The sequence below is a fragment of the Scyliorhinus torazame genome, chromosome 17, assembly GCF_047496885.1.
Source record: "Scyliorhinus torazame isolate Kashiwa2021f chromosome 17, sScyTor2.1, whole genome shotgun sequence".
NCBI lineage: Eukaryota > Metazoa > Chordata > Chondrichthyes > Carcharhiniformes > Scyliorhinidae > Scyliorhinus > Scyliorhinus torazame.
In genome coordinates, this window is record NC_092723.1 from 132,877,277 (window position 1) to 132,893,874 (window position 16,598).

Consider the following 16,598-nt stretch of genomic DNA (forward strand, 5'->3'; position numbering starts at 1 on the left):
TCTCGCTTCAGGATTAGTGATATCGTCGCCTCCGACGTTGTCGGGGGTAGAGTCCCCCCTTCTCTGGCCTCGTTAAAGGTTCTTACCAGCAGCGGGGCCAACAAGTCCACGTATTTCCTGTAAAATTCTACCGGGAACCCGTCAGGTCCCGGGGCCTTCCCTGCCTGCATATTCCCCAGCCCTTTGGTCACCTCGTCCACCCCAATTGGTGCCGTCAGGCCTGCCACCTCCTGCTCCTCCACTCTCGGGAACCTTAGTTGGTCCAGAAACTGCTGCATCCCCTCTTTTCCCTCCAGGGGTTGGGACCTATATAACCTCTCATGAAAGGTCTTAAACACCTCATTTACCTTCCCTGCTCTCCCCACCATAGTTCCCGTTTCATCCAACTAACTCTCCCTATTTCCCTCGCCGCTGTCCTCTTACGAAGCTGGTGGGCCAACAGGCGACTCGCCTTTTCCCCATATTCATATCTCATCCCCTGTGCCTTCCTCCACTGTGCCTCTGCCTACCCTGTGGTCAGCAGGTCAAACTCCGGCTGGAGTCTTCGCCTCTCCCTATATAGTCCTTCGTCCGTGGCCTCCGCATATCTTTTATCCACACTCAAAATCTCCCCCAGTAATCTTTCCTTCTCTTTGGCCTCTGTTTTCCCCTTGTGAGCCCTGATGGAGATCAACTCTCCCCTGACCACCGCCTTCAGCGCATCCCATACTACCCCTACTCGGACCTCCCCATCATCATTGGCCTCCAGGTACCTTTCGATACATCCCCGCACCCTTCCGCAGACTCCCTCATCCGCCAATAATCCCACATCCAGTCGCCAGAGTGGGCGCTGTTCCCTCTCCTCTCCTAGTTCCAGATCCACCCAATGTGGGGCATGGTCTGAAACAGCTATGGCCGAGTACTCCGTTCCTTCCACCCTCGAAATCAGTGACCTTCCCAAAATGAAGAAATCTATCCGGGAGTATACCTTATGGACATGGGAGAAAAAGGAGAACTCTTTGGCCAGCAGCCTAGCAAATCTCCACGGATCCACTCCTCCATTTGGTCCATAAACCCCCTTAGCACCTTGGCCGCTGCCGGCCTTCTTCCGGTCCTGGATCTAGATCTATCTAACCCTGGGTCTAGCACGGTGTTGAAGTCCCCCCACATTACCCAGGTTTCCTACCTCCAGGTCCGGGATACGTTCCAGCATCCGCTTCATAAATCCCGCATCATCCCAGTTCGGGGCATACACGTTGACCAGCACGACCTCCATTCCCTGCAGTCTGCCACTCACCATCACATATCTGCCCCCCGCTGTCCGCTACAATGTTCCTAGCCTCGAACGACACCCGTTTCCCCACCAATATGGCCACCCCTCTATTCTTTGCGTCCAGCCCTGAGTGGAACACCTGTCCCACCCATCCTCTCCTCAACCTAACCTGGTCCGCCACCTTCAGATGCGTCTCTTGAAGCATGGCCACGTCTGCCTTCAGTCCTTTTAAGTGCGTGAACACTCGGGCTCTCTTAATCGGCCCATTTAGGCCTCTCATGTTCCACGTGATCAGCCGGACTGGGGGGCTGCCCGCCCCCCTCGACTAGCCATCACCCTCTCTGAGCCAGTCCCACGTCCCGGTCCCGCACACCCACCCGTCCCCCAGGCGGCGCATTCCCGCCCCAACCATCTTTTCTCTTACCAGCTCCCTTTCGATCTCAGCAGCAGCAACCCAGTTGCCCCCCCCCCCCCCCACTAGATCCCCATCTAGCATGGTTACTCCCCCCATATTGCTTCCGAAAGTCAGCTGACTTCAACTGACGCCGGCTTCTCCCGCTCTCTCCTTGACCCCCACCCCCGTGTGTGGAACTCCCATCCTCCTTGCGCCTATCTTCCTGCCATCATCTCTCTGGCGCAGGGAAATAGAACCATCCCACCCCCTATGGCGCAGCTCCCCCTACAGCCCCGTTCCCATTCCCCATCCCCCGCGTCTCTTTTTCCCCCACCGGCGGCCACATTTCTCAGTGTCTCCCCCTCCCCAATTTACACCTCTATACATCAACATTGTCGTTTCCCCTCCAACATCAGTCCCTCAGTTCTGGTCCAGTTTCTCTTTTTGAATGAAGGTCCATGCTTCTTCCGACGTCTCAAAATAGTAATGTTTATCCTGGTACGTGACCCATAATCGCGCCGGCTGCAACATCCCAAACTTTACTTTCTTCTTATGCAGCACCTCCTTGGCTCGATTAAAACTCGCCCTCTTTCTCGCCACCTCCGCACTACAGTCCTGATACACTCGTATCACCGCATTCTCCCATCTGCTACTTCGTACCTTCTTGGCCCAGCTCAAAACCTCTCTGTCATTGAAGCGGTGGAATCGCACGACCATCGCCCTAGGTGGTTCTCCAGCCTTTGGTCTCCTCGCAGGGACCCGGTGGGCCCCTTCCACTTCCAGGGGGCCCGAGGGGGCCTCAGCTCCCATTAGCGAACGTAGCATCGTGCTCACATAAGCCCCGCTGTCAGCTCCTTCCACTCCCTCGGGGAGACCCAGGATCCGGAGGTTCTTTCTCCTTGATCTATTTTCCAGGACTTCAATTCTTTCGATGCACTTCTTATGAAGCGCCTCGTGCGTCTGCATTTTGACCGCTAGGCCCAGGATCTCGTCCTCGTTGTCAGTTACCTTCTGCTCCACCACACGGAGCTCTATCTCTTGGGCCTTTTGTGTCTCTTTAAGCCCCTCGATTGCCTGTAACATCGGGGCCAGCACCTCCTTTTTTAGCACCTCCACACACAGTCTTAGAAATTCATCCTGGTCCGGTCCCCATGTCGCCTGGGCTCCCTCCGACGCCATCTTGTTTTTTTCTTTCCTCTGCCACTGCCCTCGAGGATCCTCCGTGATCTGGCCGCCGCCGACGATCTTTTTCTTTCACACTGGGGGGGGGAAAGAGACGGACGACTCCCTGTTGCTTCATCCCACACCGGGTTGCGTCTAAAAAAATTCCCATTGGGGCTCTTAAAAAGAGCCCGAAAGTCCGTCAAAGCTGGAGCCACCGAAACGTGCGGCTTTGGGGATCATCGCCGCAACCGGAAGTGGAACTCCCTTCCTAATGGCATTTTGAGAGCACCTTCATCACACAGACTGCAGTGGTTTAAGGCAGTGGCTCACCGCCACCTCCTCAAAGGCAACTATAGGGCCAATATATGCCAACCTTTCCAATGAAACACATATCGTTGGAATAAATATAGTTTAGAAAGATAAGAATTGGTCATGCCTAGGATTTTCTAACCTGGTCATGGCCCTGCAATAAAATGTTTGTATTATTTAATAGTGACTACATTTTAAAAGTATTTCATTGCCTGCAAAGCACTTTGAAACATCCTAAGATTGTGAAAGGAGTTTGTACCATGCAAGTTCTTTCTTATTTTAATAGTAGCAATGCAGGTTAAACTTTAAAACAATTTAATCTTGTTTGCCACCTTAAGAACAGTGCATGCAGTACCATTTTGCTCAGCTTTATTAGCCCCCTCAGTCTTCAAGAGCTTTGAGTTCAATCAGCACAAACATTTCCTTCTTCGCTGTGCCAGAATCATTTCTCTGCTCACTTCAGGATGGCCCCCGAGCTTCTCCTGGGGAATGGGGGTGGTTGCTATTTTGAGTCTCTTTCAGTCGCTGACCCTGCAACTTAAAGCTCTCCGTAAATTCACTCCTGCAAAAACAAGCTACAGCTGTTTCCAATCTCACAGCCTGGTGAAAAACATTCTTTCTATTCTTCCTCCACCCGCTACATCTTTGGCCTCCCTCTTTCTTGGTATTTTGTATTGCCATAATTAATCACTCCTATGGCTTTTGAATTTCTAATGATTTAACCCCTGCTCACTGAACACAACTTTTGGAGATTGACTGGAACAGTTTCCATTCTTAAATAACTGGCACAGCTTGTAATGTACCCCTGTAGCCACCTGGGTTGGCCAACTCCCGACGTAAAATGGAGAACAGCAAAGGCTGCAGGGAAATTCAGCCAACACAGGCAGAAACTAGCAGGTGCAAGTTTACGGTGTATTGAACGCTGCAAAAGCCCAGACAGCATTGATACAATCAGCCATCTGCATAATAATGTAGCAGCCATCTACATATTAATGAGCGATCCCCAGGTACAATCGAAACATTTGGGATAAACAAAGCCAAGCCAGACTCCTCGGCGCCAGCAGGAGCCAACACAAGAGGTTAACGGACATCTCAAGACCGTCCATCGATCAGGGAACCGTTCCAGTATTGGAGAATTCAAACCAAGCGATTGGAACGAAGTCCAATCACTTGGAACCAGGTACAGGGTCCGCCCCGAAAGGCGGGAAGCCCCTGGGGACTATAAAGTTAAGCCCCCAAGTTCGAATCGTTCTTCTTGATCGGGTCACTCAGCAACGCGAACCAACCCTTGACAGTGACTGGTGCAGCTGCCACCGAGACCCAGTAAGTCTTAAGTCAACGCTCACTACGAGATAGGCGCTCCTAGCTACCAATCCGTACCAACTTCGAATCCCGCAGACTCAGGACCCGAACGAAAGGCCATTTGTTCCCCTGACCTGGTGGGCCAGTCCGAAGCCAAGTATAGGCCTGTTAGTTGTAGGAGTAGCTTAGAAGTAGAATTTATGCATGAGTAGCGATTTACTGTGTATAATAAATGTGCTTTGATTTGAATCTTACTAATTGGTGTATTGAGTTATTGATCATTACTTGAACTTGAACCTCGTGGCGGTATCACAAAGATACCTGGCGACTCGAGAGCAATGGTTATAAAACAGAGCCAATTGAACCAACCAAAAGTTAGCAACACCCCATAAAACCTAGCTGGACCAACAGCTTCCAAAGTAGTATCATCACAAGCTTCTACCATGCAAATCCATCCCCAGTAACTTTTCAATGGTGAACTATTCAAGACGCACCCCCCACTCCAGAACTTTGGGATACATCCCAAGCAAATTGGCTCAATTTTATGCTGTACTTTACTCCTCCTTCATTGTCTATCCTGTTATATAACAGCTGCAACTGGGTTGGTCCATGTTATCTCCATCACCAGACACCCAGGCTGAACTCGTCCCTCCGCCCAAGCAGAAATAAATCACCACCCTCTGCCCGGCACACAGTGCAGGTTTCAAACTTGTGCCCAGCTGCAAGAAGTGAAATACTGTCCATCCCAGATTAACCCTCCAATAGGTACAAGTGTGCACCCAGCAAAATGGGGGTAGGCGGTGTGTGAGAGACAGAGAGAGAGAAACACACATACACCCAGCGAAAGTAGGAAAGAGACAGCAAGAAATATATAGACAGAGAGCACTGACTGAGATAAAGGAAAAGGGGATTTTAAAAAGAAAAGCAAAAAACATTGCTCTCCTCCCCCAAAGCCAGTCTGAGCTATCGGGGCTCAGAAGCAAAGAAGAGCACATGACACAGGACTGGCAAGGGCGACAATAGCAGGTTTTAAAAAAATTGCTAAAAACCCAGAGACAGGTCGCAATAGCAGGCAAATAGATTGTGACATAACTGAACCCACATCACACAGTTTCAACATTTACCTCAATTCCTTCCCAAACAGCAGGAGATCAGTGGCATTCTCGGCAGATCGGTTTGCCATTCTCTCGGCCCGGTCCCTCAGCTTATGGAAGCTGTTGTAGAGGTTTCGAATCAGCTCCCTGCTGGCCACAAACTGAGCCTGAATATCAGGTGGCAGTAATTCCTGCATTTTGTCAAGGCGTGGGGTTTGGGGGGCGGGGGGGGGGGGGGGAGAGAGAGAGAGAGAAAGAGAGAGAAAAATATTCACATAAACAATTGAACTCAAGGAATTAATAGACCAATGCTTGTCTTTTCCTTCAATATAACAATTGAAATCTGGACACTTCCTTCCTTGAAGCATGCAATTATAGAATATCAATTGGACCTTACGTATTAGATTCATAAATACCAGACTCTCTGAGCACATTATTTAGGTTGACACTCCCATCGCAGCATCACCTCGCTGCACCGGCCTAAATTCCATCTTGGATGCACCTGGCTCGAGGAAGGAATGCTGCATTGTTAGAGATGCTATCTTTTAACAACATTGAACCGAAGATTTGTTTGCCCTAATGGATAGATGTAGCCATTTGAAATGCATATGTGCTCCCCACTCCCAGTGTCCTGAGGCACATTTATCCCTCAACCAACAACACTGAAATAGATGATTTAATTATTTATTTAATAGAAATCTGAAAATTACTTTCCTCAAAAGGCTGGGAATACTAGGACAACAGAAGCGTTCATATGGAGACAAGTTTTCTACTGGGTCATGATATCTGAGAAATTCACTACCTCAGAGTGTGGTGAATGCCAGGGCATTGAGTAAATTAAGGAGCAGATTGACAGATTTTTAATTAGTAATGGGTTGAAGGGTTATGGAGAACAGGCAGGAAAATGAAATTGAGGCCGAGAGAGGGCTCGAGGGGTTGAGTTGCCTACTTCTTATGTTCTTTTTTTAAAAAAAATTTAGTGTACCCAATTCTTTTTTCCAATAAAGAGGCAATTTAACGTGGCCAATCCACCTACTCTGCACATCTTTTTGGGTTGTGGAAGCGAGACCCATGCAGACACTGGTAGAATGTGCAAACTCCACACGGACAGTGACCCGGGGCCAGGATCGAACCCAGGCCCTCGGTGCCGTGAGGCAGCAGTGCTAACCACTGCGATTCTTATGGTATTTGGAGCAAAGGCACATTGGAGTTGAGGCACAGATAAGCCACAATCTAATTGAATGTCAGAACAACTCAAAAGAGGCTGAATGGTCAACTCATGTACTTATGCATCACCTGGAGGTCTAGAGTTTAAAACCAACATACAGCTCATTTCATGTTGTGCATTTAGGCTTTTGTGTAACAAGCTGGATTGAATAACCTAAAAAAGCTCCCATGACTGGTGATGTGATCTGTAACACAGTATTTAAAATTAGATTCCAGGATGCTCTCTGCAGAAACTCACGTTTGGAAGGACATGATCTGTAATTATGCTCTTGGTTCCTTTGCAAATGGATGTTGCATGAAAGTTACACCAAGACACTTCACTGAAACCCTAATGCTGACACCACTAGTTTACAGAGCATCACTGGATTAGCCATAGAAATACTTATCCCTACAACAGCAATGCTCCAATATTACCTTAGCTGTTGCTGCAATTCCACACGTCATAAACTCATCACCCACTCCTCGCAAAGATTCCCGAATCTTATTCTGGACATCCTTTATAAAAAGAAAGGGAAAATATGCAAAATCCTATTTAAAGAACAGGGTCAATCTTCAGACAACTTTTTTTTTTAAACTTCACACTCAGAATGTATTTGGTACAGCTGGCATTTTTGCCCCTCCTAGCTAATGGTGGATGTTGTTCTTTAACCACTGCAATTAATGGAGTGTGTAGCAGTTCCATACAGCAGAGTGGTTATTGTGGAGGGTGGTTAAAGGTCAGGCCCATTGTTATGGGAAAGGAGCCACCAATTTTGATTTAGACAGGTTAGTTTCCCCAAAAGATATGTGAAACATCAAGATACAAAACAATTTTTAATTTTAAAAGACAGTAGGAAATATCCAGTCATCAATAACACACATTAATGACTTCCGGGTGCGGCGATGACCAGCTGAGTCGCACGTTTCGGCAGCTCCCTGTGAAACGGACTTTTGGGCTCTTGATAGGAGCCCCAACGGCAATTTTAACGGCTGAAAACACCGTGCGGTAAACCAGAAAGGTGTTCCCCCTGGACACGGATGGAAAAAGGAGAGGAAAGTGGCCGGATTGCAGCGGATCCTTTGGAACAACGGCAAGGAAGGCAAGCAGAAACCAAGATGGCGTCGGAAGGTGGCAGTTTCATATGGGGCCCTGAACAACAAGAGTTTTTGAAACGCTGCGTGGAGGAGATAAAAAAGGAAATGAAGAAAGAGTTGTTGGCCCCGATATTACAGGCGATTGAAGGGCTGAAAGAGGAACAAAAGACCCAGGAGCAGGAGCTTCGGGTCGTGAAGGCGACAGGAGCAGAGAATGAAAACGACATACAGGGCCTGGTGGTGAAGTCGGAGATACAGGAGGCACACCAGAAACGATCTGTGGAGAGGTTGGAGGCACTGGAAAATAACGCAAGGAGGAACAACTTGAGGATTCTTGGCCTTCCTGAAGGTGTGGAGGGGGCGGACGTCGGGGCATATGTGAGCACGATGCTGCACTCGTTAATGGGAGTGGAGGCCCCGACGGGTCCGTTGGAGGTGGAGGGAGCATACCGAGTTATGGTGCGAGGACCGAGAGCAGGAGAAACTCCCAGAGCCATAGTGGTGAGATTTCTCCGTTTTAAGGATAGAGAAATGGTCCTTAGATGGGCGAAGAAAACTCGGTGTAGTAAATGGGAGAACGCGGTGATCCGCGTCTATCAAGATTGGAGTGCGGAGGTGGCGAGAAGGAGGGCGAGCTTTAATCGGGCCAAAGCGGTACTTCACAAAAAAAAGATAAAGTTTGGAATGCTGCAACCGGCAAGACTGTGGGTCACATATCAAGGGAGGCACCACTACTTTGAGACGGCGGATGAAGCGTGGACTTTTATTGTAGAAGAAAAATTGGAATGATTGGACTACGAAAATGAACGTTTGGACAAAGTGGTGGGACGAGTGGGGGGGGGGGGGGGGCGGAAGAGGGATTGTATGATTAATCCTGCGGTATGGTAACTTTTCTTTCTCCCACAGGTGGTGATGGGGGAGATGGGGAGGGAGAGGAGATGGGGCGTTGGCCATGGGAGGCGGGGCCGAGGGAGAGGCGCGGGCTTGGTTCCCGCGCTATGATAATTATGGCGGGAATGGAGAAGCAGGAAGGAGGGGGCGCCGCACGGGGCGAGCCGTGATCACAGGGGGGAAGCCGAGGTCAGCCAGAGTTTGCTGACTTCTGGGAGCAACATGGGGGGAGTAATTACGCTAGCGGGGGGTCTAGCGGGGGGGGGGGGGGGAATTACGGGGTTGCTGCTGCTGGGGAAAGGGGGGAGTGGGTGCGGGAAAGGATGGGCGGGGGGGGCACCGTCTGGGAGAAATACAGCCGCGTGGGAACTGGGCGAGAAGCTGGAAAAAGATGATGGCTAACCGGCAAGGGGGGGGGGGGGGGTGGGTGGGAAGCCCCCCAACCCGGCTGATCACGTGGAACGTGAGGGGGCTTAACGGGCCGATAAAGAGGGCACGAGTACTCGCACACCTTAAGAAACTTAAAGCAGATGTGGTCATGTTACAGGAAACGCACCTGAAACTGATAGATCAGGTTAGGCTGCGCAAAGGATGGGTAGGGCAGGTGTTCCATTCGGGGCTGGATGCGAAAAACAGGGGGGTGGCTATATTAGTGGGGAAGCGGGTAATGTTCGAGGCAAAGACTATAGTGGCGGATAACGGGGGCAGATACGTGATGGTGAGTGGCAAATTACAGGGAGAGATGGTGGTGTTGGTAAACGTGTATGCCCCGAATTGGGACGATGCCAATTTTATGAGGTGAATGCTAGGACGCATCCCAGACCTAGAGACCGGAAAGCTGATAATGGGGGGAGACTTTAACACGGTGTTGGAACCAAGGCTGGATAGGTCGAAGTCCAGGACTGGTAGGAGGCCGGCAGCAGCCAAGATGCTTAAGGATTTTATGGAGCAGATGGGAGGGGTGGACCCGTGGAGATTCAGTAGACCTAGGAGTAAGGAGTTCTCGTTTTTCTCCTATGTCCATAAAGTCTATTCACGCATAGACTTTTTTGTGTTGGGTAGGGCATTGATCCCGAGGGTGAGGGGAACGGAATATACGGCTATAGCCATTTCGGATCATGCCCCACACTGGGTAGACTTGGAGATAGGGGAGGAAACAAGAGGGCGTCCACCCTGGAGAATGGATATGGGACTAATGGCGGATGAGGGGGTGTGCTTAAGGGTGAGGGGATGCATTGAAAAGTACTTGGAACTTAATGACAATGGGGAGGTTCAGGTGGGAGTGGTCTGGGAGGCGTTGAAGGCGGTGGTTAGGGGGGAGCTGATATCAATAAGGACACATAAAGGGAAGCAGGAGAGTAAGGAATGGGAGCGGTTGTTGCAAGAACTTTCGAGGGTGGACAGACAGTATGCGGAAGCACCGGAGGAGGGACTGTATAGGGAAAGGCAAAGGCTGCATGTGGAATTTGACTTGCTGACCACAGGCACTGCAGAGGCACAATGGAGGAAGGCGCAGGGTGTACAGTATGAATATGGAGAGAAGGCGAGCAGATTGCTGGCACACCAATTGAGGAAAAGGGGAGCAGCGAGGGAAATAGGGGGGGTGAGAGACGAAGATGGAGAGACGGAGCGGGGAGCGGAGAGAGTGAATGAAGTGTTTAAGACATTTTATAAAAAATTGTATGAAGCTCAACCCCCGGATGGGAGGGAGAGAATGATGGAGTTTTTGGATCGGCTGGAAATTCCCAAGGTGGAAGAGCAGGAAAGGATGGGATTGGGAGCACAGATCACGGTAGAAGAAGTGGTGAAAGGAATTAGGAACATGCAGACGGGAAAGGCCCCGGGACCGGACGGATTCCCAGTTGAATTTTACAAAAAATATTTGGACTTGCTCGCCCCGCTACTGACGAGGACCTTCAACGAGGCAAAGGAAAGGGGACAACTGCCCCCGACTATGTCAGAAGCAACGATATCGCTTCTTTTAAAGAAGGAAAAGGATCCGCTACAATGCGGGTCCTACAGACCAATCTCCCTCCTCAATGTAGATGCCAAGGTCTTGGCCAAGGTAATGGCAATGAGAATAGAGGAATGTGTCCCGGGGGTGGTTCATGAGGACCAAACTGGGTTTGTGAAGGGGAGACAGCTGAACACGAACATACGGAGGTTGTTAGGGGTAATGATGATGGCCCCACCAGAGGGTGAAACGGAGATAGTAGTGGCGATGGATGCCGAGAAAGCATTTGATAGAGTGGAGTGGGATTATCTGTGGGAGGTGTTGAGGAGATTTGGGTTCGGAGAGGGGTATGTTAGATGGGTGCAGCTGTTGTATAGGGCCCCAGTGGCGAGTGTGGTCACGAATGGACGGGGATCGGCATATTTTCGGCTCCATAGAGGGACTAGGCAGGGATGTCCTCTGTCCCCATTACTGTTTGCACTGGCGATTGAGCCCCTGGCGATAGCGCTGAGAGGTTCCAAGGGATGGAGGGGAATACTTAGGGGAGGAGAAGAACACCGGGTATCTTTATATGCGGATGATCTGCTACTATATGTGGCGGATCCAGCGGAGGGGATGCCAGAAATAATGTGGATACTTGGGGAGTTTGGGGATTTTTCAGGGTATAAATTGAACATGGGAAAGAGTGAGCTGTTTGTGGTGCATCCAGGGGAGCAGAGTAGAGAAATAGAAGACCTACCGTTGAGGAAGGTAACAAGAGACTTTCGTTACCTGGGGATCCAGATAGCTAAGAATTGGGGCACATTGCACAGGCTAAATTTGACGCGGTTGGTGGAACAGATGGAGGAAGATTTCAAGAGATGGGATATGGTAGCATTGTCAATGGCAGGGAGGGTGCAGGCAGTTAAGATGGTGGTCCTCCCGAGATTCCTTTTTGTGTTTCAGTGTCTCCCGGTGGTGATCACGAAGGCTTTTTTCAAAAGGATAGAAAAGAGTATCATGGGTTTTGTTTGGGCCGGGAAGACTCCGAGAGTGAGGAAGGGATTCTTACAGCGTAGTAGGGATAGGGGGGTGCTGGCACTACCGAGCCTAAGTGAGTATTATTGGGCCGCTAATATTTCAATGGTGAGTAAGTGGATGGGAGAGGAGGAAGGAGCGGCGTGGAAGAGATTAGAGAGGGCGTCCTGTAGGGGGACCAGCCTGCAGGCTATGGTGACAGCCCCATTGCCGTTCTCACCAAGGAACTATACCACGAGTCCGGTGGTGGTAGCTACACTGAAGGTTTGGGGACAGTGGAGACGACATAGGGGAAAGACCGGAGCACTGGGGGGGTCCCCGATAAGAAACAACCATAGGTTTGCCCCGGGGGGAATGGATGGGGGATATGGAATGTGGCAAAGAGCAGGTATAACGCAATTGAAAGATCTATTTGTGGATGGGAAGTCTGCGAGTCTGGGAGCGCTGACCGAGAAATATGGGTTGCCCCAAGGGAATGCATTCAGGTACATGCAATTGAGGGCTTTTGCGAGGCAGCAGGTGAGGGAATTCCCGCAGCTCCCGACACAAGAGGTGCAGGACAGAGTCATCTCAAAGAAATGGGTGGGGGACGGTAAGGTGTCGGATATATATAGGGAAATGAGAGACGAAGGGGAGACTATGATGGACGAACTAAAAGGGAAATGGGAAGAAGAGCTAGGGGAGGAGATTGAGGAGGGGATGTGGGCAGATGCCCTAAACAGGGTAAACTCGTCGTCCTCGTGCGCCAGGCTAAGCCTGATTCAGTTTAAGGTATTACACAGGGCACATATGACTGGAACACGGCTCAGTAAATTTTTTGGGGTGGAGGATAGGTGTGCGAGGTGCTCGAGAAGCCCAGCGAATCATACCCATATGTTTTGGTCATGCCCGGCACTACAGGGGTTTTGGATGGGGGTGACAAAGGTGCTTTCGAAAGTAGTAGGAGTCCGGGTCGAACCAAGCTGGGGGTTGGCTGTATTTGGGGTTGCACAAGAGCCGGGAGTGCAGGAGGCGAAAGAGGTCGATGTTTTGGCCTTTGCGTCCCTAGTAGCCCGGCGCAGAATATTGCTAATGTGGAAAGAAGCCAAGCCCCCGGGGGTGGAGACCTGGATAAATGATATGGCGGGGTTCATAAAGTTAGAGCGGATTAAGTTCGTCCTAAGGGGGTCGGCTCAAGGGTTTACTAGGCGGTGGCAACCGTTCGTCGAATATCTTGCGGAAAGATAGATAGGGGAGAACAAAGAAGGCAGCAGCAGCGGCCCAGGACTTGGGGGGGGGGGGGGGGGGGGGGTGGCCTGAGACAAGGCAGTTGCCAATTAGGGCTAGTTTTTATTTTTTTGTTATTTAATATTTATTTATTTGTTGTTGTTTTTGTTTAAATTTAAAAAAGGTCATTATTATCTGTATTGTTACAATGTTGTGTAAAGGATGCACAATGTACTGTGTTGGTTGACCAAAAATTTTCAATAAAATATTATTTAAAAAAAAAAATAACACACATTAATGGCTGAAGTATCATGTTTTAACAATCTCAAGAGGTTTTTTTTAGCGTTGTCCCCAGTAACAGAGTAAAATGACCATTAGATTCATAAACATGTTAATTTTAGGCAATTCTGTTTAGCGATGATGCCATCTTTTCACTATAATTACAGTGCAGAGGCATCGGGATGTTACAAAATATTTATATTTTGTTTTAAGTCACATCAGTTGTAGCTCTGGGAGATTTTTCTCCCCTCGAGAGTCTTCCACCAAGCGCCACAGTGCAGCAAAGGTGGGCTGTTGTAAAGGCATGGGCATCAGAGGCATGATGAGAATTCCCTATCCATCTCTGTCCACCCACCCCTCCATCCCCAAAAGGGAGGTCCTTGACTTGGCTTCACTCAACAGCTCTCAACAGCAACTGAGCTGAGATCTGGCACTCAGCAATAAGGGAACACGTGGAGAAGAAATTGCCCCTGCAACCCTTCACCATTTTGTTCTTCACAATGCTCCCTCACTCCTCTAGATAAGAACCATTGTTCACTATTCACTCAGTGCTCTAACCAGTCATTCTCAGGAAACATTCTTGCATGCGAAAAGTGGCAAATATATCAGCTTGGAGGTGTTGCTATACACAATACTCACAGGACCACTGAAGCACAGGAAGATCTGCAGAAGCTCATCCTCAGAAAAGAATGGGTGACGAGCCACCAGGTTAACAAAGCGTTTCAGGGCACGACGCCGGGACTCAATGAACTCTCGGCCAACTGGGGGGGGGGGATTCAGAACAGTTAAATACACTTGCAAGACACAGTAAACACAAAATAAAGCAGCCACATGGCTCCAAGCATCGATTTTATTTGTAAAACAGCCTCTCCTACAAAGTAGCAACGGTCGATGCAACACTGGCGTGTTAGCATTATTTCAAGGAACCAATTGCTCAATGCTAATACGAGTTTCTGCAGGTTGTCAGTATAAATCATGCTCAACAATAAGAACATAGGGAATCAGAGGCGTAGGCCAGACAGCCCCTCGATCCTCCTCCATCACTCAATAAGATCATGGCTGATCATCCTTCTCAGCTCAACTTTCACGCCCTGTCTTCATATCTCTTGATTCCCTTTTTATCCAAAAATCTATCAATATCAGACTTGAATATACTCAATGACCTAACACCCACAGTGTCAACCATTTATCGACTTCTTCATGGAAAACAAAGTGGAGTTAATCCCCCAATCTGATCACCCATTATTGTAGTGACTGGCTCAAGGGGCTAAATGGCCTTCTTCTGTTCTTTTCATAGCAGATGGCTGTAACCAAGCATAATTGTCCAAATCAGGAAGCAGTGGGAGAAAAAGATGTTAAGTGTACAAGACCCATAAACAGGAAAAAGCCAGTTGGTCCATCAAACCTGCCCCACACCCAAGATACTCACAGCTTCAAGGCTGGTGAATTCTCACCTGAAGATAAAAACAGGATAGAAACCTTGGCAATAAGTGCTAAAAAGTTGAAGAGCATTTTTTTCTCACATGGGGTTACTAACGGCCAGGTGGAAAATGTTTGATCTCTAGGGACAGTGAGATAGCCATTCCCAGTCCTGTACAGTCTTATGTTCCTAATTGGGTCATATTTAGTTGGAGATGATGGGACAGGGTTGTGTAATGATGTTTAGTGATGCTTCATTGTTACCACAGTCTCCTAAAGTTTGCTTTAATCTCTTAAGGACCAAGTTTTGTTTTCCGGGTTACAAGGTTTCCCCTCTGTCAGGGAATATAATTTTCAGTAATGTTGAAGGGGATGGATCAGGTTGCATTGCCCAGTGGATAGAACAAGCATTGGTGTTCCTATATTTTTTATTTTTGTTACCTATATTTAGTGACCACTCAGTATAACTAGCAACTATAGTGGCACAGCAGCAAGGAGGAAAGCAACAATCACTCTGTACTTTGCCTGGAAGGTGCAGACTAACAGAATGTCATTGAAGTTCACTACATGGCTACATTCTCCTCCCTCCCTGCATTGCTCACTCGGTCCACATTTGGTTTTCCTCGAAGGCCTGGTGCAATGTACACATGCTATCGTTGGATTCTCACACATGCAGATCAACAAAAACAGGACATTCTCGTCCCGTCAATATTCCCTCGTTGATAAGCTGAACGTTGGTATCCACCAAAGAAGGGAAAACAAAGAAGCTGGGCGCTTGGGCAGACTTCTAGTTTCACAATTACAATATCATTTTGCCATACCAGTCGTTTACCTCTTAGCATTCTCTTTGGGGGCAATGCTGGCACCATCCGATACGGGAATCGCTGGAGCAGCACTTCGTGAAATACCACAAAATCATTGTATCTTCGGTAAACCGATGACTTGAATCGCTGAAAGGAAAATGCAGCAAAAGATTGGAGTTTTCTTAGTTACACAGCTTTGATTCCTTCTCTTCTTCACCACAAACCCTCGCTCCTAAAAAGGTGATGAACTGCACATGGGGGTACAATTGCACCGCTCTTCCACCAGTGAGTGTCAGCATGCTGTTACGGCCAAATCAGTTTCTCTTCTCCTCTGATGTCCATTTTCCAGCAGGAGTTGTCTACTGAGCCCCATGAGCCTATTCTATCATTCTATTAAATCATGACAACTGCCCTCAAACTGCATTTAACCACCTGCGACCCTCTAAGTCAGAAGGTTGTGGGGTTAAGTACGCCTCCATAAATTTCAGCACAAAATCAACCACAGCACTGGGAGTGCTGCACTATTGGAGGTGCGTGATTTCAGCTGAGACATTAACCAAGGCCCCCATCTGCTCTCTTCAGTGAATGTAAAAATTCCCATGGCACTATTTTAAGAGGAGAAAGCAGAGTCTTCCCTCCACCTGTGTCCTAGCAACTATCTATCCATCATTGAACATCACTTGCAAGCAGATTATCAGGTAATTTATCTGATTGCTGTTTGTGGGACTCTGCTATGTGCAAGTTGACTGTTGAATTTCATACATTAAAACGATGACTAGGTTTCAAAAGTACTTCACTGGATGTAAAGTGATTTGGGTCATGCAGGCTGTCAAAGGCATTATACAAATGCAAGTCTTTCTTTTCCTGCTTCAGGAAGGAAACATAATATGGACAAGGAATCATGTAAAAAAAAAAGGATTGCACTAGGATATCCAACAAAACAATCAGCTTACTGATGACAACCATGGGCAAAGAGGAGGCTTAGTGAAGTAAGATGTGAAGTTTCATGGCTCATACTGCAGGGAATCACCAAGTTAAAATGGAGAGAAAAGATTAAATAAACAGGCATGGGTTCAGAGGTGCCAAGCATTGGCTTTTAAAACAACAGCATTTATATGGCATCTTTAAAGTAACAAAACATCCCAAGTCGCTTCACAGATGTGTGATCTGACAAAAGTTGACACCAAGCCAAAGAGGTAGGTTTTAAGGAGAG

The 16,598-nt window shown here is 48.5% G+C and overlaps 1 protein-coding gene across 2 annotated transcripts in view; it reads right to left on the bottom strand.

Moving 5' to 3' along the window:
* snx8a (sorting nexin 8a) overlaps positions 1–16,598 on the bottom strand; it is a 50,465-nt gene that overhangs the window by 11,649 nt on the left and 22,218 nt on the right. For both annotated transcript variants that reach the window (XM_072481055.1, XM_072481054.1), the window contains 4 exons: positions 15,415–15,532; positions 13,803–13,924; positions 7,157–7,237; positions 5,546–5,706 (listed from right to left, as the gene is read on the bottom strand). In XM_072481055.1, coding sequence (XP_072337156.1) covers positions 5,546–5,706; positions 7,157–7,237; positions 13,803–13,924; positions 15,415–15,532 — 482 coding nt within the window. The remainder of the gene's footprint in view (positions 1–5,545; positions 5,707–7,156; positions 7,238–13,802; positions 13,925–15,414; positions 15,533–16,598) is intronic.